At 32.6% G+C, this 27918-nt stretch overlaps 3 protein-coding genes across 5 annotated transcripts in view; 2 read left to right on the forward strand and 1 right to left on the reverse strand.

Moving 5' to 3' along the window:
- Positions 1 to 6699: 6699 nt before the first annotated feature.
- LOC107467554 (pentatricopeptide repeat-containing protein At2g35130) lies at positions 6700 to 9981 on the reverse strand. Of its 2 annotated transcripts, none has more exons than XM_021131398.2 (8): positions 9888 to 9981; positions 9526 to 9704; positions 9208 to 9440; positions 8779 to 9028; positions 8346 to 8491; positions 7920 to 8125; positions 7632 to 7756; positions 6700 to 7410 (listed from the first exon to the last, which is right to left on the reverse strand). In XM_021131398.2, coding segments are annotated over exons 1-8 (1728 nt in total). In that variant the 5' UTR covers positions 9890 to 9981; the 3' UTR covers positions 6700 to 6823. The 2 variants fall into 2 exon arrangements, with proteins under 2 accessions (XP_020987057.1, XP_015942167.1); XM_016086681.3 differs by lacking the exon at positions 9888 to 9981 and adding an exon at positions 9778 to 9877.
- A 2187-nt stretch (positions 9982 to 12168) lies between these two features.
- On the forward strand, positions 12169 to 15796 carry LOC107467447 (proteasome subunit alpha type-5). Of its 2 annotated transcripts, none has more exons than XM_016086546.3 (10): positions 12169 to 12329; positions 12445 to 12482; positions 12611 to 12692; positions 12867 to 12947; positions 13456 to 13569; positions 13646 to 13747; positions 14263 to 14321; positions 14979 to 15081; positions 15339 to 15404; positions 15496 to 15796. In XM_016086546.3, the coding sequence occupies exons 2-10, from the start codon at positions 12469 to 12471 to the stop codon at positions 15586 to 15588; spliced, it is 714 nt and encodes a 237-aa protein (XP_015942032.1). In that variant the 5' UTR covers positions 12169 to 12329; positions 12445 to 12468; the 3' UTR covers positions 15589 to 15796. The 2 variants fall into 2 exon arrangements, with proteins under 2 accessions (XP_015942032.1, XP_015942033.1); XM_016086547.3 differs by having other exon boundaries at positions 12178 to 12322.
- A 6824-nt stretch (positions 15797 to 22620) lies between these two features.
- The window catches only part of LOC107467416 (protein indeterminate-domain 4, chloroplastic), a 5566-nt gene continuing 268 nt past the window's right edge, over positions 22621 to 27918 (forward strand). The window contains exons 1-2 of the mRNA XM_016086507.3: positions 22621 to 23160; positions 25355 to 26751. Coding sequence (XP_015941993.1) covers positions 22805 to 23160; positions 25355 to 26702 — 1704 coding nt within the window. The 5' untranslated portion in view covers positions 22621 to 22804 and the 3' untranslated portion in view covers positions 26703 to 26751. The remainder of the gene's footprint in view (positions 23161 to 25354; positions 26752 to 27918) is intronic.

Consider the following 27918-nt stretch of genomic DNA (forward strand, 5'->3'; position numbering starts at 1 on the left):
TATTTTTGGGTTGTCCCTTTTATAAGGTATGGGAAGAAACTATGTTGAATGTGTTCTTGTATTTGTGTTAGGGCTTATCCTCAAATACCATATTTTTTCTGACGTCTGTGGATTGATTTTCTGTAGGCAAGACAACCGTATTACAAATCTTTTTGTGGCTTGATGAGTACATTACAAGATTTGGGATGACTGAAACAAGGTATCTGGGAGAGAAGAAAATTATGGATGTTGAAGAGCATCACGGGAAGCAAGATAGAGAAATCAGTATCACATGTTTGGAGAAGAGGATATTAGCTTTAGGGATGAAAAAAATCCAATAGGATGGTGTGTTTGTGTCATTTTCATTGTCTTGAGTGTTGCTATTTTAAGTTGTAAGAATTGATCAATGAAGGAAAATAATAAATGTGTTAATTTGTTGAAAAAAAAAATCACCATGTTCTTTGTAAAAATGATTCCATTATCCTGTATGTATGTTGCAAAGTATGTATGAAATTAAAGTTTGATAAATAATATATAATCTAGCATTGCATAACTGACATTAAAACTGTCAAAGGAAACATACATGTTTAGAACTGTTACAAAAAAGGATTCCAGTTTGCCAATAATATATAGACATATATGGCATGTACCCATTAACAAGTTTTTACTTGATCCACAACTGATAATCAAAAAGCTAGTAACAAAAAAGGGAAATTGTATCTAGCACTTGTCATTAACCATTACAATAACACAAACTTTTGTTGTATGACAAATGAACCAAGAAAAGACACTCCTCGTCCTTGCAGCCCACTCTAACTCTCTCCTTGTGATTTTTTATCCACTTCAGTTCCCGCAAACCCTCAGCAATGAACGAATCTTTTACTACCTCCTTAAACCTATCAACAGTCGCAAATCTAGTTCCTAACTGAAATCTGCCCTCACCATGAGCATAATCATCATCAAACTCAGGAAATTTATTACCTCGGCCTTCATCCTAGAATGATATGGGAGTATGTAAATCCTCAGACTCATATTTAAACATGATTTCCTTCATTTCTGTTGGGACTTCACTAACATAGAATTCACTTGCCACTGCATTATTGGGCTGCACATCAGGCCCCTGAACCCCACCTTCACCAGTTGTTCTAGCATTCGCATTTCTACTACCTTCTCCTCTTGCATTAACCCTCGTCCCAAATTGCATCTTGTTCTTTCCATCCTTGGCTTTTTTCTTTAACCCTTGCTTATTTGCAATTGCCTTCTTCGGAGTCACTACATTCTTTTTACCTTTCATACTTCTTTTTCTCTTGCCAACAACAATCCCGCAATTTCTGTTAGTTTCAGTATTGTCACTCTCAATTTTTGCTGGTGGAGATTTATACAACACGTCTTCTATGCTCTCGCACCCGTCATCTGAGAAAGAGGATGTCTTCAGTTCCTATAAAAGTTCATCTACCTCCATTGCATTATCTCTATACTGGGCAGCATCATCAACAACCTTAGGATCATCAACAGGGTGGTCAAAGTATATATGAAACTTAGATTTCTGTTAGTTCTTCATTATGCTCTCTCGCATTTCATTGATTCCTGCATCCCCAGTTAATATCTTCCGCTTGGATTCAATGTCAGTGTTTGTTGGATCATACCAATATACTGCCTTGTATGATTGGTATCCCAAACCCTTAAATAAGGTCACAAGGTCTCCAAAATTCACAACGTCCAACTCCATCTCAGGGAACCTCTCTTCCTTTCCATTATGATAAACCAGGGATCCATCACTTGTTCTAACAAAGTTACCTCCATAGTGAAAAACCGGCACCACAAAAACATCAACCATCTGAAATGAATCCATGAATAACTACGTGTAAATTCAAAAAACATAAACACAAATTATGAATGACACACCATTGCCCTAGCACAATCCCTCCTTCTAATCCTACACACGACAGTTTATAAACCTTTTTTATAGTTCATTCCACCCTTGTTACCCACACTGTAAACATGCACACATTATGCCTTCACAACTAGTTCATTCATGAATAACCAAAACTTTATCGCTAGATCTTACCTTCTGACGAAGACAACAACCACGACCTCTAGCGTAACCTTCTTCTTAGCCTATGATACCGGCTTAACCCCGCACCGATCACTCTTCTACGTGTTGTATTTTTTGGAGGGAAAAACAGAGATGAGGGAGTTTAATCGTTTGTTTGCTTAGGGTTTTCAGTAATTCTATAACTCAAGTATGGGTCTTCTAGGTATTACATAAGGGGATTAAAGTGTGTTTGGAGGGGAGGTAGCGAAACGGCATCGTTTTCGTGCCTGGAGACTAATTTGTCCTGCTTCCAAAAGTTCATAGCCACATGTCATCCCGTTACGGACAGATTAGTTTCACGTTTGCCACGTCAAAGTTTTCTGTCTGGTTCAACAGAGTGAATTCAACGGAAAGATTAATTTATCCACATTTTGCATGAACTAGGGACATAAATATATTTTTTATTTTTCAAGAATAAAAATATCTGCAGAAAAAAATCAATAATTTATTTATCCTTTTTTCTAAAATTTTTTTGTTAACAGAAATAAAAAGTCACATGATAAAATATGCGCATTTTTTTTAATATATACCAATTTAATTGGACTTAATTACCAAAAATATTTATACAATATCATTATTTTATATTAAATTATTAACTATTTTCATAAGTATCAAAACTTATATGTTTACGTGTCAAATCGCACTGCCCTATTATTAGTTTATTACATAAATAACATGACGTGAGTTTACGAGTTTTATTAGTCTTTACACCATTTTTGGCCGCTAATCACTTCTTTATTTACCTGCACATATAAATAATCTTTTAGTTTATAAATCATATGGATATACGAATAATGTGAATAACAGATTGTATTTCAGGTTTACTAATCATTTAAAATAAAAATTATATATAATTAATTTAAAATTTAATTTTTAAAATTAAACTTACTTTTTTTAATCTATTATTTAAATTGTTAAAAAGAAACGTTATTCTCCTATATTTTTTCTATGTGTATATTATGTTACCGTGAGTCAGTTATGATTATGAAGACGTTGCTCTAGCTTACAGATAACCAAAAAAAACCATTAGATTTGAGGTTACGAAATGTTGATCTTATTCTTACTAACTAATCCAATCTCTATTGTCATTAAAGATGTCTAGTTACTAGTTATTTCAAAGAATTTTGTGGCAAGGTTAGGTAACATAGGACAAATTAAATTTTTCCCAAGCTGTTTATTCTTGCTCGTGCTGCACGAGGGTATAGTTGCACAAGTAGAGTTAATTAAATAATGAAAGAAAGAAGATGGCGTTGCTCGTGCTAGGATGGGATTGCGTATGTTAAACAATATTTGATTCAACCACAAAGAATTATTGTTTAATTGGGTAAATCACAACAAAATCTTGGTGCTCATAAAAATATTTTTAAATTTTGTTATTAATAAAAATATCTTTAAATAATTTAAAAACATGTTAAATATATATATTTTTTTGAAAGAAAAAACTCAACACAATAAAATGGAGCATACAAAATGAAATAAATACCACAACCTAGTAAATAATTAATCATAACAAACACTAAAGTCCCTTACGCATCTCCGCCATAGCTATTAACAACCACCTTGCCAATCTTGATAATCTTGATAGTTGTTAACCGTTCTGTTGATGATGTCCTCCACGCCCAGGTGCTTATTCTTAAAAATCCTATCATTTCTTTCGAGCAAATATTCCAGACAATTGCACAAAAACTAAGCATCAAATGTTTGTGTTCTCGTTTTATCTCTTGAAGCTTCAACCCAACTTTCTAAGTGCTGCTTCACTGTACCTGGAACTGACCATAGTCTACCTGATGCAAACAACCAAGCACATCATACTTGCCAAGCATACTCACAACTAATAAACAAATGAAAAAGGTGCTCTACCTCTTTTTTACACAGCACACAAAGAGTATCATCCTGACCTATAACACCTAGTCTACACAATCTTTCTTTAGTATTCATCCTTCCTACCAACACAAACCAAACAAATAATTCAACTCTTTGTGAAACATAACCTCCCCATATAGTGCTAGTGAAACTGTAGCTAGTGATACTCTCCGGGAGAATTTCTGCCTGGATAACCTGCACAAAGAAGTTAGTAGAATAAACGCTTTTTTTTTTTTTTATCAAACTTCCATATGACTCGATCTTCTCTTTCAGTGTTTAGCATGACCAACTGTAAGGTTTCATGGAGCTGATTAAGTAACTCCAGCTCCCATTGGAACAATTCCCTTCTCCATTGAAAATTCCAAATCCAATCCAATCCATCCCAGAAACCACAATCCCCTATGACAGAACCACGTTGGTTTGAAACCGAAAAAAGTCTTGAAAAAATATCTTTCAACGGGCCGCTTTGTAGCCAGGCATCCTCCCAAAACCGAACTCTCCTACCATCCCCTAACTCCCAACTCAATCCCCGAATCAATTTCTCCCTAGCACGTTGATCATTGATATGTAGCTTACAAATTTCTTTCCAAGGGCCGCCTTGTTTAGGAATTGTTTGGCTAAAAAGCATCTCTGAGGAATTTAAGTTATTACACGAACACACGATCTTCTTCCATAATGGACAGTCTTCTTTTGGAAATCGCCACCACCACTTAAATAAGAGGGTTGTATTTCGAAGCACTGCATCTCCCACTCCCAGACCACCTTGTTTTTTCGGAGCTTGCACCAGTTCCCATTTTACCAACGGCATCCCATCCTTCCCGCCTTCGGAGCTCCACAAAAATCTCCTTTGTAGTGAAATTAACTTATCCACCACCGACTTTGGTAATTTATATAGGCTAAGATAATACACAGGCAGACTATTGAGCACAGACTTTATAAGGACTAGTTTACCTGCCTTATTGAGCGTTTTTGCTTTTCACATACTTAGCTTCGCTTCCACTTTGTCTATCACTGGCTTCCAAGTTTTGACAAGCCTTGGGTTTGCACCTAGTGATATGCCCAAATACTTTACCGGTAGTGAATCCTCCTTGCACCCTAGTAAGCTACACATCTTTCGCGTTCAACCTTGCTCACAATTGACTGGAATCAAACTTGACTTTTCAAAGTTGATGCTCAACTCCGACATCATCTCAAAGCATCTCAGAAGCCTCTTATAATTCCTGATGGTATCTTCCTCTTGCGGGTAGAATAGGATAGTGTCATCTGCAAACTGAAGATGAGACAATTCAACACTGTCCCTACCAACCAACAGAGGCCTAATCCGCCCATTCTGTACTACCTCTCCCACCATGCGATGTAAAACATCAACTACCAGGACAAATAAAAAAGGAGAGATAGGATCCCCTTGCCTTAGGCCACGTTCCATCCGAAACGGCTTAGACAGAGATCCATTTAATAGAATTAACATAGACGCTGTACCAACACATTCCTTCATCCATTTAAATATATTTATTCATGATCAGATACCTGCTTTATTAACAAAAAAAATGTGACATGACTTACTTGTCAATGTTTAAATTCTAGAGTCTCACTTATTAATTGTCACATAAAAAATTATGTATGTTAGGTTACTGTTTTTCGTTAATATAGAAGATCTCAATTCACAAATATAAATTTGATTATGTTTTTAAATAGTAAAAACATTTTTATCGATAATAAAATTTAGAGGCATTTTTTAGTGGTTTAGCTCGTTTAGTTATTAGTTTTCTCACTTTTTTGCAATGTATTCGGATATAAAATATAAATATCAACTAATAACTTATTTTTCTAATAAAAATGTTAAGTTACGGTAAAAATCAATTGTCAAATAAATCATTACGGACTTTTTTTTACCAAAAATAAAAATATCTAAACTCGCAACCTCTTAGATAAGTATGAAAAGACAATATCATTTGAGTTATAACTCATTGACTTATATTTGTACACATTAATTTACAAAAGAAAAACAATCTTATTTAAACATTAAATATCTCGTGTTGTGTATATATATAGGAACACTTCACACTTGCGAGATAGCGTGAAATTGAGCGAGCAAGCAAGGATGAGGAACAATAGAACACAGCACGCAAAATTGATCGATAATGTTAAAGAAACAATAATTAAAATTATTTTATTTAATTTATTACCTACAATTATATAATTATTACATTTAATATTATGTAATTAATCTAATAGTAATTAGAATTGTACACAGATCGAATATAGCTTATAATTCTATCCAATCTGTATTACATTCATCAGTTCGAATACAATATTTGCAGTTTTTCAGGTCAGATCCGATCCGCAAGTGGATATCGGATATATCTGCATAATTAAAAAAAAAATTGTTTTAAGGCCCTGTTTAGTTGTTTTTACAGAAAAAATGTCCAAAAAAATAATTTTTTACCTATTTAACCCTATTTATTCCTAAAATATTATTATAAAAGTTCTATTGAATAACAAAAAAAAAAAAAAACACAATATCTAAGTTTAATTATTCTAAGTTAAAGTACAACATAAAAATTTAAAAATAAGATATCATAAATTATGTTATTTATATGAGACGTGCGAATCTGCGGATCGGATCAGCGAATATCACTGACAAATTGTCAAATTCGCAATTCGATCCTAGCATAGTGCAGATCGGATCTAATAGCTCCGCGGATCAGACAATATCCACAAAATTCGGATCGGATGCGGATAATTACTGCGGATATTATCCGATCTATGTGCTGCCCTAACAGTAATTAATAAATACTAAATAAAATAATTTTAAACGGTTTAGACTGATTTTTTATTGTCTCTTAAGCGTTATTGAAACTAAATTATATAATATATTCAAACAACTTAGACTGGCAAAACAGTAGTGTTAATATCCTTATGCATTGTTCTAATCACAGTAGTAACTTGTTCAATTTGCTCTTCATTGGAGCATGCTGCAAGAAGCACCTTAGCTGTTCCTCCATCAGGGAAACAACCAGCATCAATCATCTCTTCAAATATCTCCAAACACTTCACATACAGCTTTTTCTTAGAGTAGGCTCCAATGCGTGATGTCCAAGTCACCACATCAGGTTTCAAACCTTTGCTATGCAGCTGCTGAAAAATTTCCTCCATTCTCTCAATGAATCCAGCTTGTCCATACCTGTTTATCAAGATATTATATGTGCTGATATCAGCTACATATGATCCTTGTTCCATAACTGCCATAACTTCCTCCATCTTCGTGAATTGGCCTAACCGGCCGTACAAGTTCAACATGCTGTTGAGAACATAAGTGTCTAGTTTTAGGCCTGATTTACACATTTGGTTAAGAATGTCTTCACATTTGCTCACACTTCCTGTTCTTGAATAGGCAGATAAAAGTACCATGTGGGACTTCATTGTTGGTGTGATTCCCACTCTTTTCATATCTTCAAAAACAGCTTCAGCATCTGAATTGATGATAAGACAGAAAAAGAATAATGGAATCAACTTGAATCCGTAAAACAAAGCATTATGTTCCTTTTGCTTCCCTTAAACTAATGGAGAATGGGTTGAAGCAATGTTATTTTCAAACATATGATGCACATTTTTTGGTTAAATCCATAAGATTGTCCCAAAGATTATTTGAATAAGCAACACAAAATGACAACTTAACATGGTAGGTATTTACCATTTTCAAAACCTGCTTTGCCATATGCATCTACCAAGATATTATAGGAGGCTCTATCTGGTTCACACCCCAAGTGCTGCATTAGTGAAAAAATCTCTGCAGCTCCATAAGGAAAACCTGCACGACTGCCGGCGACACAAAAATATCATGTTTTGTTCCCCTAGATCTAAAATTACAAATTCCACATGCGAAATAAATATATACCTTGAAAAACATATATAGTTCAGTTTTTTTCTTTATGAATCGAAACAAACGGGTTTAAGGGTATAAAAAGTCATCAATAACAACCTGTAAGCTTCCATGAGGGCATTATAAGCATATACATCAGGTTCATGCCCAGCTTCTTGCATCTGTTCAAATACTTCTTCTGCTTTCTCACATAGGCCCTCTCTAGCAAATGCATTCACCAAGGCAGTGTATGTGCAAATGTTAGGTTTACACTTGTGGCTTTGCATCTCGTTGAACACTTCTAAGGCCATGCTGGATCTACCAGCCTTCATTAAATTAAAAGTTCAAACCAGTTAACAGAATTAAGTATTATTTGCAAATGACCAAAACTGTGAAGAATGCTCCATCAAGCAAAACAACATTCTTTAAGGCATTATCATCTGACAGAGCAGCTTTTGCCAAATAAAAAATCACTATGATGTCAAATTGAAGGAGATATAGTTTTAATTTAAAAAAAAAATTGAAATGATGTTTAATAAAGCTCACCTTTCCATATAAATTTATCAGCAAGGTATAGGTTTCAGTTGATGGATTGCATCCATCCCTCTTCATCCTTTGGAAAATCTCTTCTGCTTTATTAGGGTTTCCTCCTTTCATCAATCCATTTATATAAGCATTATATACAACAGCACCTGAGTATTCATTTCTGATAAAGGGTTAGCTACTTTAGAATATCAAATTTCCTGTGATATAAGTGGATCTATATGTAAGTTGTCCAAAAAAATGTGAATAAGCATGATGCATAAATGTACATATCACTTCTTATATCTCTTATCTCTTTCTAATGCTTGAACTCTGTAAGTGGTTTCTTTTGGGATTAAACTACTTCTATGTTTATCATTATCTCTAGTCCAAAATATTTTTTGATCATGTTTCTATTTTGGTATGGATGGATGAACAAGTTAGGTCAGGAACATACTTGAAGGAAGGCTGTAATTTCGCATTTCGGCAAAGACAGCTTCAGCTTTTTCTAGCAGGCCAGACATGCAGTAGGCTTTAATAAGAAGGGCATAAGTGTCTTCTGTAGGAATGCATCTAGCCTCAAGAAGCTCTAGATATATGGATTCTGCTTCCTTGTGTTTAAACTTTTGTCCATAAGCATCAATGAGTAAATTATAGCATATAACATCTGGCTTGAAGGAGCTTCTAACCAATATCCATCTACATATCTGTAAAGATATTCTTTTTTTGTTATGACCAATAACATTAAGGAGAATGCTAGAGGGCCAACACATTCAGTGTAAAAAACAGGAGAGTTGGCTAGTGTTGATTCAAATGTAAGACAAAAACAAGGAAAAAGTGTCTCGTTGCTATATGATAAGAGTGGAATTCTCCATTATTTCCTCACCGAAATTATTGCATCCCATTGTTTCCTCATCCGAAGCTGAACAGATACACTAACAATATCATCCCATGTGTCAAGAGATGCAGGGAAAACATCAAGTGAACGCCAAATGCTATCAGAATCAACACCCTTTTGAATAAACTCCACAATCATCTGAGCAGTGGGGCTTAACACTGGGAATATCCCATCAACAAAACCAGAACCGTATTTCCAACCTTTCCCTCTCAAAGAACCACCTGCAGGTACACAGAAAAGTATTACTCACATTTCATCAAACACCTTTCATTCAATGCCAAAAAAAAAGTAACATTTCCTACTTACATCTTTTCCTGGACACTTTCTTGTGATTGAAGTTCCTTAACTTGCCACTTTTGTCAATGTAAACGCTGTCCCTTTTGAACTTCTCAAGAGCCACACCACTTGCATCATTTGCTTTCCATTCAGATAATTCAGCTCTTGGTTCTATCAATGTGTGGTTCACTGAGCATAAAGAATTTAGCCTGCAAAGTACAGAACCAGATAATAAGTTTCAGTGCCACTTCAAAACAAAATTTTAAAATGAACACTCCCTACCTATAGCATAAGTGTTGAATGCAAGGGGCCATGTCATAACTACTTAGTAACATAGGTGAGAAATAATGGAATATAAAACTGAAATGATGGATAATTTGATTTGAACTTACATTAAGGCATGTAGTAGGAGAAGGTCCAAGTTTTTGGATAATGAAATTGGATTTTATTTTTCTTGGAAAGGAACTTGTTTGGTTTTAGTTAAGGTGAGATAAATGAGTTTTGTAATTGCTTTTAATATATGGACAAATGAAATAAGGAGTAAATATCCAGAGAAAATAAATATCTTAGCATAGCAACATTTTAAGCAAAAATATTCCATAATTTGAAAAAAACCATTTCTTTGGGACCATATAATTTGAGGATGTCGTACATTTTTATATTTGAAGTGTACCACAAATGAATAAGAGCCCGTTTGGGAAGTAGCAAAAGCTACTTTTTTAAATTTTTAGATTATGAAAAGTCAAAATTTGCGTGTTTGGCACCATTTTCGAAAAAGCTTTTAATTTCCCGAAAAGTTAATTTACAGTTTTTTGAAGAAGTAGAAATATATGACTTCTCTACTTCTCGATAAGTCATTCTACTACTTCCTTAAAAAAATTAATTTCAAAACAAAAAAAATTACTTTTCTTCTTGACTCTGGGAAAAATACTGACCACCACCATTTTCATGCAAGGTTTGCTAGAAGCATTGGCCTTCCACCATCATTCTCACGTACTGTTCCAAACCTCACCACCATTTTCATGTTCATGTGATGGAAGTATTGATCCTCCACCACCATTTTCATTTTCAGACAATATTGCATCTGAACAACTTACTGCATATATTCATTCTAAGTTTTTTTTTATCATTTTATCACTCTATTTTTTATTATTAAATTTATATTTAACTGTGGTATGAAATTTCAGTTTTAATTTTATTTTTTTCACATGTAATTTTATAACTTGTTATTATTTTCATAATTAATTATAGCAAGTTCTTGACCTCAATTAAAGAGAAGGGAGTTTTAATAGGAGTAAAAAAAAATAAAAAACAGCAATAAAATATACATTGACACACATTTTATATTTATTTTTTATTTTCACCTACCATATCATATACAATATTAGTGATTAGGTTATGTAAAATCAACATTTAATATTAAAAAGTATTTGTTATCATCATTATTTTATTTTTTGAGTTACTTATCCAAACACTATAACTTTTCAATAAGTACTTTTATAACTAAAAATCCAAACACAAAATAACTTATTTATAAGCTGAAATTAATAAAAGTTCTTATGCTTTAAGTTCTTTTTCCAAAAACACTTATTTAAGTTATCTACCCAAACTGGGCCTAAATGACTTTTGAAGTTAAATATAATAATTTATTCTTTTTCTAAAAAAATAAATATTTTTTTTAGTATTAGTTAAATTTTTTTACTAATGTGACGATGAGACATAATTAATCATGAGTTTTCATACTATCATTAACCTTTTTAAAATATTCTTTGATATATACTAGTGAAAGCAGTGATTAATCCATTATTAAAAAATTATATAAATAACAAAATAAATAGAAAATCATTGTCATAAATATATTATTGGGTTAACTATAGATGTACCCTAGTTGAGTAAGTTAAGAACTAGATTTTAAGTTATAAATATTTCTTAAAATTTTTTATGTATAATGCAATAATTTTTAAAATTATCTCTTACTCTCTCTTATCTTTCTTCCCTTTTTTTAAATTCTAATCTTTATTTTTATAACAACCATAAAATATACTCTATTTTTCATCATATGGAGCTCCAACCATATTTTTGAGGGCAAGGTGAATATCACTATGCTGGATTAAATTTTACTAAAATAAAGAAATTGATAAAATAAAAATAAAAATTTAATTATTTTTAAATTAAATACTAAAATTTACACATAACATAAATTACAAAATCAATAATAATTAATTTCTGACCTTTTTTATTTGTTTTTTTTTTTTAAAGAAACTTTTGTCCACCAGACCACCACACCTATTTTCATGGTTACACAGTAGTCAACACTACCATTATTTGTGCTAGATTTAGGTTACCCAACAATCAACATAGCTTTTTTCTTTTTTTTTTTTTGTGGTGTACATCAACATAGCTTTTGTTATGAAAGAAGGCATTAATAAAAGATGCAGGCCTTTTCGGCCCAATCTATTGAAACACTAAAATCATGGGCCTGGATTAAGACATTGACCGGGCCTAATCTGTCTCACATCTTCGTTTTTCCTTTATCGTCTCCTTCTTTCATAAAAGATGCAGGCCTTTTCGGCCCAATCTATTACCGGGCCTAATCTGTCTCACATCTTCGGTTTTCCTTTATCATCTCCGTCATTATATTTCTTTTAATTATTTTTTAAAATTTTCACTTTTTAGTTTTTACAAGATGGGACACACAACACAGACCCCTTGAGCAAGCAAAGCAAAGCCAAGCCAATAAGCAAAAGCCCACATCGCCGCTCTTCACTCCTCAGAGGCGCAAAGATCAAGACACAGTATAAGCTGAGGAAGTTGAAGCCATTTTTGGGTAAGTGGTAAGTAATTCCCTCTCTGATTCTCACAGTTTCCCAAACCCTAATTACTTCTTCTTCTCACTCTCGTTTCCCCTCTGTTATCATTCTAATCCTTTCGTTCCATCTTTCTCTGCAGTGATTTCATCGAATCAAATCGAAGATGTTCCTCACAAGGTGAACCTCTTTTCTTTTCCATAATGCATTTCAGGGATTTTCTTTTTTGCTCTACTTCTTGCTCGATTTTATGCTCGAATTTTGAATCTGCTGGGATGTTGTTTGGTTTAATTGTGTTGGGTGAATAGGACCGAGTATGACCGAGGAGTCAACACCTTTTCTCCTGAAGGCCGTTTGTTTCAGGTTGAATATGCAATTGAGGCCATCAAGGTATGCCCTTTTCCCTTGATCTCTTACTTCCCTCTCCCTTTTATCAACTAAGTCCCATATATTAGGGGGAAAATAGGGTTTAGTGCTCCAAAAGGTGTTGTTCTAAACTTTCATTTCTTCTGCTGAGGACTTATGTGCGTGTTTGTGAATGATGTTTCTTTTATTGGACTGCAGCTGGGTTCAACTGCTATTGGGTTGAAGACAAAACACGGTGTTGTCCTTGCAGTTGAAAAGCGTATCACTTCACCGCTACTGGTCTGGCCTTTCTCCATTTGTTTTGCTATTGAATTACATTTGTGGCAGAAATGTGCTGTAACTGGCTAGTTCTCATTACACAATTTGATGATGTTAGGAAAGATACATGCATAATATTAAGTTTTGATACTTTGCATAAAGTGAATTTTGTTTTGGATGTACTGCTGCATTTTGTTAATTGTTGATTTGTTGTGTTCTTTTTAGTAATGTTATACAACTGATACCGTGAATGCACAGTCACGTATTGTATGTCATAAAAAAATGCTGTAAAATTGATACTTTTTTTTTCTCCTTTTTGTTTTGGTGAGAGAGATTATATTTCTTTTGTGGTGAAGGATTAGATAATTTGTTGTTAGGTTTTACATACAACAATAAACCACTAATTCTTTCATCCTGGTATTATGTAGCTTTAAGAAATATGCTTGTATTGCTGTAATCACTTACCTTTTGCACTGTGATATATTTGGTTAATTGAAATTTATCTTATGCTTCTTAAAATCTGTTTCAGGAACCTAGCAGTGTGGAAAAGATAATGGAAATTGACGAACATATAGGTTGTGCAATGAGTGGATTGATTGCTGATGCTCGAACACTTGTTGAGCATGCACGAGTGGAAACTCAGGTATTCATAACCTTGTAAGACTTGGCAGGTAATTAATTATCCTATGATTGATATATATATTTTTTGTTGTTTACAGAATCATAGGTTCTCCTATGGTGAACCGATGACTGTAGAGTCTACCACCCAAGCACTTTGTGATTTGGCCTTGCGTTTTGGTGAAGGCGATGAAGAGTCCATGGTAAAGAACTTCACTTTGATGTCTACGTTGTTATGGCTCATAATTTTATATTTATGCACAACATTTCATGAACTTGTTCTGCTAATTGAATTCATGTGTTTCTTACCAATTCCATTGCCTCTTATGTTGCATTTGATGAATGTTTTATGGAGATACCTAGATATATGGAGGGCTATTATTACATCCAAGTGTGGGGGTGCACATGTATCGGAATCTTCCATCAATTGTTGAAATAGATACTGCTCCTGGGGTGGTCCTATAGTAAGAGACTATAATAGTTTGAAAGATTTGGTACCCATGAAAATCTCACCATAAGTTGAATTGTTGAATTTTATAGAATATATATCATTTGCGTTCCTTAAGATTCATTTATGTTAGCAGTAAAATCATTAGTTACATTCATTTGCTCCCATTGTGCTGTGTACGTCTCATGACTTGTATTAGATTGCAACATGTCAGTCACTGTTTCTGCATGTTGATTTATGACACATGCTATTTATTTTTCCGTTTGACAGTCTCGACCATTTGGAGTTTCTCTTCTTATTGCTGGACGTGATGAGAATGGACCTAGTTTGTAAGTATTTGTTCTTTCCTTCACTTGAGCAATGGCTATGTGTGGCCATTGTAATGGAGTTGTCGTATTGTCCCCTTTAAACCCCCCCCCCCTTCTTTTTCCCCAGGGCCTTATTTAGCTGGCAACTCTAGTTTAAAGGTTTATGTGTATGAATCTGATTATCTGAGACCTGTGATCTTTTCTGAATTGATGTTATTCCTTGTATGTTATATTTTTCTTTTGTATGAGTGAGATTACCCAAAAAAGGGGAGTTATTGGGGGAAAAAGTCTGAACAATTAATGACCTGGTTAACCATGTTGAGTGTTTGCCTTTACTATTTCTCCTGTCTTACCTTCAATTCGGCCATATCCTTGCTCCAAAAAAACTAACTTTGGGGAGTTATTATTTGAAAGTCATTTGGTGCTGGTGTACCTTTAATTACTATAAAAATCTGTATTTAAACAGATTATTGTTCAAGTCAGTTGTAAACAGATGTTGTGTACTTGTGTTCATGTTAAAGTAATGTAGCTAATTGTTAAAAACAGAAAATAATGCACAATATAGGTTTTATATTCTTCTAGGCTCAGGTCTCCGTATGATAATTGTTTTGTTCATTGCCGCTGATCCTGTTGGCTTTTGACACTACTCTTAGTAATAGTGAGATTTTCATTTTGCAGATATTACACTGACCCATCTGGAACATTTTGGCAATGCAATGCAAAAGCTATTGGATCAGGGTCAGAAGGAGCAGATAGTTCTCTGCAAGAACAATACAACAAGGTATCCATGTCCTTACAGTGAATTGTTTCTGAACTTTTTATTCTGCTCCTAACAGTTCATAAAAATTTAAAAAGGAGCCGAAACATGGATAAATGGGATGTAGATAGAATGATTGCCGTACATCATTCCTGCCATAACAACTAAGTTTTTGTCCCCCCTGACAACTGTTTGCCTTTGAAGGATTATTCTTTGGTTCTATCAAGATAGCATGAAAATTAGAAAAAATGATATTAATATAAATATATTATGTTATACAGGACCTTACTCTTGAAGAAGCAGAGACTATTGCTTTATCCATTCTGAAGCAAGTTATGGAAGAGAAGGTAAGGAAAAATCAAATGCTTTTGTTTGACCCCCAGAAATGAATGGAAAATAAAATATAATAACTTGTTTCCATTGCAATTTTTATGTTAGGTAACTCCAAACAACGTGGACATCGCTAAGGTGTCCGAAAAATATCATCTTTATACTCCGGCTGAGGTGGAAGCTGTGATAAGTCGCCTATGAATTACTTTTGTGTGATTTGCTATCATTGCCATTTGTTCCCATACCTTGAACCCCTGCCTTACCTACAGTCTGTTTTAATAGCTTTGTGCTCAAACTTTTTCGATACTACACTTGTGGCCAAATTGTACTCTCTATCTGATTCTCAAGTGTCCAATTTGCTAAATTCAGTTTAGTTACTATATATTTATTGGACAATTTGGAAACGCCACATGAATATGCTCTCATGAGATTGTTTGCCGTGATATTGATGACTTTACTGAGCATTTCGGAATTATTTAAATTAACATCTGAACTTATAAATTTTTTGTTGGTTCGACTGTCACGGCTAAAGAACGTTGATCACTCTTTTTTAAAAAATATTCATTACAAATATAATGTAGATTTTCATTTTGTTGATGGTTCCGTGAATGTTCTTTTTCCTATGTTCACTATTCTTCTCTTTTAAAAAAATACGGTAAACATATCTTAATTCCGGTTAATGCTTACCATACACATGATAAAACTAGAACTAACTAGTAATTAAAATATTTCACCAAAAATTCAATAAATTAATGTTCTATTGTTTTGTTATTGTTTATTTTTAAATTGTAACATTAATAAAAAATTAAAATTTAGTCATAATTACATTGGTGTTTATTAATCTACTAGTGCTACTAATTTAATTGGACGTTAATTTGTTTTGTATAGCAGGTTTTTCTTGGTTATAAAATATTAATAAGCATGTATAGGCCTGGGCTCACCATTGAAATGATAGTGTTAAAAAAAAGGGGAAAAAAATGAAAGGATACGAAATATTTTTTTTTTAAAAAAACAAACGTTATGCCATAGTTGTCAGAACTAAATTTGAACCGGTTTTGACCAAGTCTTATATAAATAAAAAATAAAAAATAATAAAAATTTTAAAATTAAAATTTAATATATATTTTTATTAACATTTAAAAATATCTAACTATTTTAAAACAATATGGAACATCTACAATAAGTATTTTGTTATTTTTACTCGATTATAAATATTTTTATTTTATTTTTATATTAAAATAACTATTATTTTTAAATTTTAATAATTTATTAATTAGTTTATATCTATTATATTATTATATACAACAAGTATTTATTAAAAAATAATATTAATAGATATTACATAATTATAAAAAAAAATATATATGAATTTATAATTATTGTTAAATAAAAATATAATTAATTTAAGAATGAATGAGTTTATAACTAAAATTAAAATCTATTAAATAAAACTATAGAAGTAAACTATTTGATGAAAGACATTTCTCTTATTGAGGACAGGGTTCGAATCCTATCTCAAGAATTTTTAAAAAATTTTAAATTTTAAGCGGTTTTATTTTACTGATCTTTATCGAATTTGACCAATTTTTATCGGTTTATTCTGTTTTTTTTTTTTGTCTTGTATGGTCTATATATCGGATCAGATTGGTATATAGTCTGGTCCATTAGTTTTTTGGTCGAACAATGTAACAACTCATAAACCAATAAAAAATCTTAAAAAGAATTTAGATTCATAAGAAATTAGACTCTAATACTTGGGGTTGGAGAATACTATAAAAACCAAAAAAAAGAAAAAAGAAAATAATAGAGTTAAATTGCCTCATGCTCTGAAGACAGACGCTTCTACTTAGTTTTCTTTTTTTTTTTTTTTACTTTGTCCCTGTTTGTTTTTCTTCTTTTGCCTTCTAAGTTTTTTTTGTTAAAGTTACCTAATCAAACAAATTAGTATGTATGGAATGTATACATAATTTTATTAGTAAATTACAATTGCTAGGAAAGTGCATATTAAATTCTTAAAAGATCATAGATAGTACTCTACACAGTACATATATATAAATATGATAATTTATTTATTTATTTATTAAATATCTAAATTTTACTAACGATGTTTTTGAGAACGTTTTAAAATTGACCTTATTTCAATCATTTCTACTTGAATAGCTATATTTTAAAATAATCGGTTATATGACAATCAATTTATGTTGTTTAGAATTACCAAAAAATTATTTTTGAGTAATATAATTCCAAAAATAAGTATATAATAATTTGTTACATGATTTAATATTTGACAGTTATTAAAGTTAATTTAGTAAAATCATTACAATTCAAAAGTAATAAGTTTCTACTTATCAGAAATCTCAAAAAGTTATTTCCATTTCTAATTTTTTTTTATCTCAAAATTATTAGTTTCTGTTTTCAAATTATCTTCTAGTAAAAGTTAAGAAGTCCTGTTTTTCATGTTTCCATGCATTAGTTTTCCACGTAGTACAGATATTGATCGATCCTTGCTTCCTTGCTGTATATATGTATCTCTCCTACATAACATTTTGACCAGAAATAACCAAAAAGGTATTTGACCAATTTCAATATACCTGACTGGGTACGTGATGAACAAGTTTGGATCGTAGTTAGTAAGAAGAGGACAGAGTAGAAACCATGCGAAAAGACAACTGTTATAAGAAAACGCCGCCGCTATACTGGGGAGTGCGTGTCCCTCTTTTGGAGGAGACCCTCTTCTATCTTCGTGTAGCAGGCTCGCACGCACCTTCAACTCTATGACTTGTCACTACTACAATTCTAATGCATTACTCTCATCTCACCTGAGACTTTGTCTATTTCTTTTTATTATTAATAAACTTCAATTCATACATATAATTATTACATTTAATTATATATATGTATATTTTTTTTGGATGAAATACTATTTTGGTCCTTAATATTTTGATTAAATTTTAATTTAGTTCTTAACGTTTTAAACATTTTATTTTTGTTCCAAAAAATTTCAACTAGATTCAATATGGTTCTACTAATAAATTTGACGCTAATAGTTAACAAAATTAGTGACATGGATATTAATAATGTTATTAGTTAAGTCATATCTTCTTTCACGTGTTAGAAAAATATAATCAAAATCTTTTTGTAACACTTCTTTTCTGTCATTTTTTTTTTGGTACAAAACTCCAAATTTTAACAATCAACTATTAACACTTCAAAATCAAAAGAAAAACCTTTATATTAGTGATAATCGGTAAATCAATTTTACTTACATATTAAAATTGAATACTATTGGCTCATTAATATGCGAATTGTTTGTGTCAAATTTAATGGTGAGTCAATATTAAACTCACTTACAATTTTTTTGGAATTGAAATAGAATATTTAAAAGTTTTTAAGAATAAAATAAAACGTTTAAAATATTAAGGACCAAATTAAAATTCATCCAAAATATTAGGAAACCAAAATAATTCTTTACCCTATTCCTTTTATGTATATGATATAGTTTTTCATATATATTTGTTTGCCAATAAGTTGAAACCTTTACTGTTTGAGTTTAAATATATGTTTTTATATGATATAGAGCAGGTTATATGATTAAGAAACTAAGATTAGTTAATCCTATTTGACTGTTTTGGTATTCCATGGCTTGAATATTTTAGAGTTTTTGAGAGTAAACAATGTAGCAGTACAGTTACGGATGCAGGCTCTTATCTTTTTATATTACACACCCATAATTCTTTAAAGTATTTTCACTTGGTTTCTTGCACTTTGGAACTTTGTCTAGAAGAATGGCAACAGGATAGAAACCAACAAAGGGAAACGGTGATGGGGACTTCATAAATAGAAAAATGATTAATGGTTTGTTTGGGATTCTTTCTCATTCAACTTCAAAATGATTTTTAAATGCATCTTGTTTTGATTTGAGATTGATATAGCCAGCAGCACACTGCTATAACTTCACCAAATTCATATGGGTTTTGCAGTAAAAGTCTAGAAAAGGTGGCTAACTAGAACTTTTGTTGGCCTGTTTATATGGCTTTTCATAGGTTGACTGTTTTGGAAATCATTTTTTTCCCTTCAAAATAAAACAAAATGATATATGTGGTTTAATTCTTTTTCTCTTTCTTTTCTTTTCTTTTTATACCTTTTTTTTGTTTTTAGATAAAAATAGAAATTAAGATAAACTTACATAGTTACATTAATAATTTCTAATTTAATTCTGTATGGGTTGAAAATTAGAGATCAGAAGAATTAGAATTCCATAATTAAAGTCAACTTAGTAATAAATATTATAAGATAAATTTACATTAATTCTTAATTTAATTTTGTATGGGTTAAAAATTAGAGATTAAAATTGATAATTAAAGTCAACTTAGTAATAAATATTATTTGTTAATTTTTTTTAATTTTTCACAATATTTTTTAGTCTGATAAATAAAAAATTAATCTATTGAGATACTGAAATCTATTTAAGAATTCGTACATAAAGTTATGTTAATAAATATTACTTGTTAATTTGTTTGATAATAAGATTTCTTATTAATTCGTATATAAGGCTATGTTGTTGCTCCGTCATATCTTTCTATATATTTTTTTTCTTTTGGATCAATATCTTTTACAAGAGATTTATCCAGTACAAGTATTTATTATTACATCTTTATGGTTATAAGTTAATAAGTTTTTTAAAGTATGCTAAGTTCATTATTATTTTAAATCCATTAAATAAAATAAGAGAATATGCCGCCACTGCATTAAATTAAATTCATTAAATCCATTAAAAATAAAGATAACAAAAATTAAATTCGTCAACTCATCATTTAATACTTGAAGTTCAATTTAGGAAATAAATATGGACTATACTTACTATTATTATTATTATTATTATTGTTATTATATTATTATTATAAAAACAAACATTTTACTCAAATTTATTTAAAAATTAAAATTTAATTTTTAATATATTAAATATAAAAAAAATAAAAAATTTATATTATCATACTATTAAAATGTGTCCTTACATATTAACGAAATTTCTTCAAATAAATTCAAATATTACTTTACAGTGGTTAACTTGAAGACGGAGAGCTACGTACTCTACTACTCTATGGTAGTTAAGAAGAGTTGCTTAAAGCTAAAGTCATAGTAATGAGACTGATCAATGTTTTATAATCCTTTGTGTACATGAGAAAGAATGTATGTTTTAGAAATAATTATATATTATATATAACCACGCATTGTTATTTCAAAAACTAAAAAATATATAAGTGTGCTCTGAATCTGAATTGACTCACAAAATTAGACTTTTATTAATTATAATTATCTCATCATATTAATTAACAAGGGACTCAAAAATCTTATTTGCGGTTAAGGTGTCATTATTTTCAAAGAATGACAGCTTCCCCTTGCAACCATTGGTTCCCTCAATAAAATAAGGATTTAAAATTAGAGAAAGGACAACAAGGTGAAGTAGAAATGGAATAAAAACTGTCTTCACAAAACCAATTATATAAGAAAAAAATTGGGCTGAGAATAATATTAATAACTATCCCTGTCAGTAGACGACCTCATAATTCCCGAAAAGCACAAATTTCACTTTATTCTATTCCATGGTAATATCTTAGGCAAAGATCCAATTGACAGTGATTCCCAATTTTTAGTTTCTTAATTAATTTTTTTAATCCTACTCCACAGGATCGACGGCTTAGAATTCAGCTGTCTCTCTGCTCCAAGTGACAGTGAGTGAGGTTAGCAAGCACACCCTGATTCTCAAAAAATTCTGTGTGATTTGTTTATCTATAGTGGTTGGATTAGGTCTTTTCTTGGGTCTTCTGATTGTGATTTTGCCATAGTAAATTACCAAATTGCCCTCTCTCATGATTGTGACTCTCACCATAGCAAGAATTGCAAGGACCAACCATATCTAACCATCCATAGCCATAGCCATAGCCATAGATGCCATTGCATGCAACAACAACAACAACATAAGAGAAGAGAGAAGAAAGAAGCATCATAACCTTTTTATTTATTTTTTTTCCCTTTCCATGTCAGTGACCCAAAACGGTAACACACACAGTAGTACACTCTGCCTCTGCTGAATTTCAGACAAAAACAGTGTCATTCAGCCCCCCTTCCTCCAATCAACCATCAGGTGTTTTGTTTTCCCACCAAAAAAAATATACACAAACATATCCTTTCTTAATTTAATTTAATTTAATTTTCTTAGTTGAATTTACTTAATTAACCAACGCTTATTATTTTACGGTTATAGTAGTTTTATTACATAATTTAGTTTTGGATTTGAATTGTATGTGAGGTCCAGTGGGGCTGGATGATGAGTGAAACTTTGTCTGGGAGTGAGTAAGAAGATACGAAATAAGAGATAGAAAGAGAGAGAGAGAGAGAGAGGGGAAGAGAGAGGGGTGTAGCTGTTTCATGCTGCTTTCACATATCCCATGTCGTTATGCGGCTAAGGATTGGGTCCACCGACCCCTAGGCCTTACCTTCTCTCTCTACAATTAATTCCATTTTTTCATATTCGTAAGAAAAATTAATTTATGACAAGAGAGATGTGAGCAAAATCTGGAAAAGCTTTTCAAGAGCGAAAAAAGGCAGAGAATAATAAGGAGAGAGGGGAAAAAGAGAAGGCCAAAAAAAAAAAAAAATTGCCGTGTGTGTATATGTGTTGGTGTATCTGCATGACACCAAATCAGTGAAGAAACTCTCACTAATAATATCAGTTTTCATCACTTCTCATTTAAAACATACACAAGCCCAACCTTGTGAGGAGAAAGAACACATATATATCATCGTCAAGTAATAGTGTTCATGGAGCAGCTGATTTGCTTTTTCTCCTCCTTCTTTTGCTGCTTCTGCCTCAGCTCAGATATTATTTCTCTGCTTTAGCTTCTTTTTTCTTTTCTCTAATTGGTGCGATTTATGTGAATTGAAGAGAGGAACCGAATTGCATGCGGGTTATCCAGAATTCTGATTCAGTTTTGGAAGGTTGAAGAAGTTGAAGAAGCAGAAGAGAGAGATATTCATATACATATAGATATAGTTGGAGAAGGTTAATTATTATAGCTAGGGAGGAGTTGCTTTCTTAAGAGATGGCGCAATCATCTTCATCAGCATCGCTGTTTGGATTTAGAGGAGAAGATCAGAACCAGATGAAGGAACAGCAAAAGATCCAATCTCTAAAATCAAGCCTTCATGGCTTCATCATTTCATTTCCCAGCAACAACAACACAATTGTCTAGCTATATATATATAGATATGAATTATATTATTTAGTGATTTATTTTAGTGAACCCTAATTGTTAGAAAAAAATAGAATAATTGTAATGATTTGTTGTTTGGCATTTTTGGGGGGTAACGTACAGATCCAGATGCGGAGGTGATAGCACTATCTCCCAAGACCCTAATGGCAACAAACAGGTTTATATGTGAGGTATGCAACAAAGGGTTCCAAAGGGAGCAAAACCTACAGCTCCACAGAAGAGGACACAACCTGCCTTGGAAGCTTAAGCAGAAGACTACAAAAGAGCCTAAGAGGAAGGTTTATCTCTGCCCTGAGCCCACATGCGTCCACCATGACCCTTCTCGTGCTCTTGGTGACCTCACTGGCATCAAGAAGCACTACTCTCGCAAACATGGCGAGAAGAAGTGGAAGTGCGACAAGTGTTCCAAGAAGTACGCTGTTCAATCCGATTGGAAAGCTCATTCCAAGACCTGTGGCACTAGAGAATACAGATGTGATTGTGGAACTCTCTTCTCCAGGTAACAATTTTTTCAATTACTAAACTAATTTGGATTTGGGGTTAGGGTTTGTTAGATTCTTTTTAATTTTATTTTTTTAGGAAAGGGGTTGAGATGCTTTCGTTGTGTATTGAGTTTGGTTTCCTTTGAATTTGATTGATTAAGATTCTGTCCTCTCTCTTGCTGCCTTTCTCTCTCGTATGCTTTCCTTTGTCATCTTCTTTCCTTTGAAATATTGGTACGATTATGGAGGAAACATCCCACCCCACGTGAATGGTCTATGGAAACTGCCATGGTCATACGGGTTTCAGTAAAAAATAAAAACACACACACATTTATATACACATACACACGGAGGAACAGCACCCCCTCCTTCCTCTCTCTCTCTCTCTCTCTCCACCTTTTTCATTCTACCTCGAAAACACCGCTTATTTTTTCTTTTTTTTTTTCCTCCTTTTTTTTCTCTATTCACGTGTTGCTATGCCATGAAGAGATGATAGAGAGAGAGAGAGTAATGTAATGTAAGTGTGGGGTGTTGTGTTGTGTTGTTATACAAGCTTTGTTCTCTTCTGGGTTGGCTAGATGTGTTCAGAATTGCAGGTGCTCCTTTTCATGATAATGTTAGGACCTAATCAACTAATTTCACTCCCTTCCTCTCTGTTTTATTTCGATATAAATTCATATCCAGTTAAATTATTATTTAACCATTCTAAATTATTAATTTTATCCAAACGTAACTGTAATTAATTTTTTCATTGTTTTGTGTTACTGCTTTTTTTAATGTAATAATATTCCAAGTTTAACTGCACCCGCCTAATAATAACGAGTTGAGACAATTTTGATCTCATCTTGTTGACAATTTTGATGGCTTTAGGAGGAGTCAAACCTCAATCCAGATTCAACACAAACTAGCTAATATAATAACCTCCGTTATCGACCGTTGTTTCTTTTGATTGATCCATTTTTTCCTAAACATTCAATATATTCTCCTGTTCCATTTATTGCACACACAGTTCTTAATATGGCAAAACCAATTGATTGATTAAGCTTCTAAGTAAGCTTTTGGAATAATTGCTTCACCTACCGGTCTCTATCTTAGTCATGTCTTTTTGGGAGTTTTAAGTTAGTTACCATCTTAATCACTTGTTGAGTTTTTCACACTATTACTTTGTCCAACTATATATATACTCCTTTCAACCCCGTTTCTTCAATTTTTTTTCTTTTTGGTTGAGATATACTTATATTTATATGCATAACTAAACTCGTTTCATAAAGACACGCAAATATTTGTCCTCGGGTTAATTAAGATATTTATTGTTTTATTCCCCAATGCTAATGTTTTTTACGGGATTTTGGAGTTAAGGTTATCACTGTCTTCTACATGGAAAAGCCAAAGTCCTATTTCTAGTAATTCATGAATACTTCACGGATCCGTGACAGCTTAAATTCCATTGTTTTTTTTCCCCCTTAGCGTTTCTGTAGTTAACTGTATCATTATTATGCATTTTCTTTTAAAGAAAAAAGAGGTTATTAAAAGTCTCCTGAGGAATAATTTTCATCTTGAATTATTTTATACTTCAGGAAAATTAAATCAACGGAACCTGAAAGCTTTAAGAATGTTGCAATTGATCAATTTATTAACTAGCTGATAAATGAAACAATTCTTAATATATAATATAATTTGTTAATCAATTTTGATGATGATGAACTTCCATTTCTATATATCCCCCATAGCTGATATATATATATATATAATAATTATTATTTTATTTAAAAAATTGCATTTTGTCTTATTATTAAATATTTTGTCTAGCAAATTTACGCCTTAATAATGACTTTTAACTCAAATCAAATTTATACTCATTACCTAATCCAATTACAGCTCCTAATTATACCATCTCAAAACATTATTGTTTTGCCTTCAAATTTGTTTTTTGGGTCGCTATAAAGGTTTTGATTTCAATGTACATTATTTTACCTCTGAAGCATGTACGGCTATATTTATATCATCATTATAATTAGGGTACAGTGTATGTAGTGTAGTGAAAACAAAAGCTAAAAATATTCTGCAATGATAGGTACATGATGTTGATGATAATGAATAGTAGTAAGTACAAATGAAAATTACTACTACTACTACTACTACCACTACATCATTATAGCTACCACTTATTACAACATTATCATTAAAAAATCTATGTGATATATGATGCAGGAGAGACAGTTTCATCACCCACAGAGCTTTCTGCGATGCATTGGCTCAAGAAAGTGCAAGGCAGCCACCGAACCTGAACAACGCCATTGGAACCCACCTTTATGGAAGCACCAACAACAACATGGCCCTAGGCTTATCTCAGGTGGGTATGGGTATGGGTGTTGGTGTTGGTGTTGGTGTAGGTGTAGGTGTGGGTGTGGGTCCACAACAGATACCCACCGCCATGCAAGAATCTAGCACTGATCTCTTGCGTCTTAGTGGTCGAACCGGTCAATTAGACCATCACATGCTTCCACCACCACCATCATCCTTTAGAACTTCACACCATCAACCATTCTTCATGAATGATCATCAAAACTTCCATGGCCACCAGGGACTCATGCACCTATCTGATCTTAACAACAATAACAACAACAGCATGGATAATAATTCTCCATCAGGAGGAGGAGGAGGAGCTAATAATAATAGTAGTAACAACAACAATAATAATAATAATAACAGTAACCTCTTCAACCTTCCATTCCTTTCAAGCAACAGCACTAACAGCAGCAACAACTCTTTCTCTGATCAGCATGGTAACAACAACAACAACAATGAAGGGAACAACAGTTTCTTCACCGGTGCAGGTGGAAGTGCTATAATGCACCAAACAACCTCATCAACTGCACCATCACTCTTCAGCAATTCCCTCGAAACAAACAACAACAACAACAACAGCGGTTCCATTTCTCACATGTCCGCAACTGCACTCCTTCAGAAGGCAGCACAGATGGGTGCAACTACAAGCAACAGCACCGCCTCACTCCTCAAGAGCTTCGGCGTCACTTCCACAACCAGCGCAGCTGCAAAACCACCTCATGATCATCATCATCACCTGAGGGCGGCAACAATGGTGAGCAATGCTGCTGCTGCAGCAAGCTATGGAAGCATATTCGGGTCAGGGAGCGAGCAGGGTAACCTCCAGGATCTGATGAACTCGTTTGCCACTGTAGCTTCCGCTGGACACTCTTCTTCCATGTTCGAAAGCGGTGGAGGTTCTTCTGTAGGGCTTATGGCTGGGTTTGATCATGCATACGATCATAGCTCAAACAGTAGGGAGCATAAGCTGCATGGAGTGAGCATTGGTGGTGGCTCCGATGGGCTCACTAGGGACTTTCTCGGTGTTGGTCAAATGGTTAGAACCATGAGCAGTGGCGGCGGCGGCGGTGGAGGAGGAGTTTCTCGAAGAGAACAGCAGCAACAACATTGCTTCACGTTGAGCTCGATGGAAGCTGAAAGGAATAGTAATGCTGCGCCGTCAGGCCAATCTTTCGGTAGTAGTGGCGGTGGAGGAGGGAATTTTCAGTGAGCAAAAAAGAAAAAACATCATCAGCTTCAGCGTAAAAGAAAGTACAAAGGTACGTCAACGTTAAGTTTAAACTGTAATAATTATTAATTAATATTTACTATTATGACATGATTAAAAGGGGATTTCGTTGGTAATTGTGTGTAAAGTAAGTAGGGAAGGGGGTGGGGTAGGGCTTACTGTTTCATTGGTCCATGTTATTTACAAAGATGCTCTGCTTTTTGGGTTAAGTTAGTGAAAAAGAGAGAAAATAGTAAAATAAAAATGATGTTCAGAAAAGGGTGTGCTCTGACAAGTTGTCTTGCATGGGGTGGACAGCGACGTTGAGCAGTACTTTGTTTCTTCTCTTGTCTTCTGGTTTTTATTTTCTTTCATTTTTGGATATATTTTGGGTTGGCAGAGTCACGAGTAGTGCCTAACTGGTGGGGTGTGACTGTGACCCAACGACTATCTGCTCTTATCATCAACATGCTATTGCCACATCATACAACCTATATTATACATATCTATTATTATCTATATCTATTATTCTAATATTAATCATACCCTGCACCCTCCATATATCTTAAACATAAAACAAATATATTTTGACAATTTTGTTAAGTACTTACAGGGAATGTTTGATGTTGGACCAATTCCATAAATTCAGTCGTCATTTTTAGTGTCATAGTAATTCTCATTTCTCAATGTGCGTGACAATAAATGCCAGCTTAATTATAATAATAATTATTATTATTATCAAATTACGAGCTTTATAGTCACCCAGAAAAAAAATTACGAGCTTTATCCTACGTATGTATCTATACTGGTATCTGTTTTAACTTTATTTAGTTGATGCAATTTTTTGTTATGAGTGTTACACGTGTTTTAAAAATATTATAAAAAAATTATTAAAAGTTATGAAAAGATACGATTTTTTATATTTTAATATATTAAATATATCAAAGGTTTTAAACAAATTATTATCATATTTATTAAAATGTATTTCAAGACAAAAGATAGCTAAATTTGTTAATTACTTGTAAGAAATTATATTTTTACTAATGTTTCTTTTCTTTTAAGCTGAGCCAAAATTAGCTTTCGTTCCACAATAGTAATTTTCAATTTTTTCATTCATTGCAAGAGATATCCATGTCAATTAAATTAGATTAATCCCAACTAATAATGATATATTATAATAGGAAGAATTTGTTTAATAAGATGTTACAAGTTGTCATAA

The sequence above is a fragment of the Arachis duranensis genome, chromosome 9 (genome assembly GCF_000817695.3).
Source record: "Arachis duranensis cultivar V14167 chromosome 9, aradu.V14167.gnm2.J7QH, whole genome shotgun sequence".
In the NCBI taxonomy this organism is placed as follows: domain Eukaryota; kingdom Viridiplantae; phylum Streptophyta; class Magnoliopsida; order Fabales; family Fabaceae; genus Arachis; species Arachis duranensis.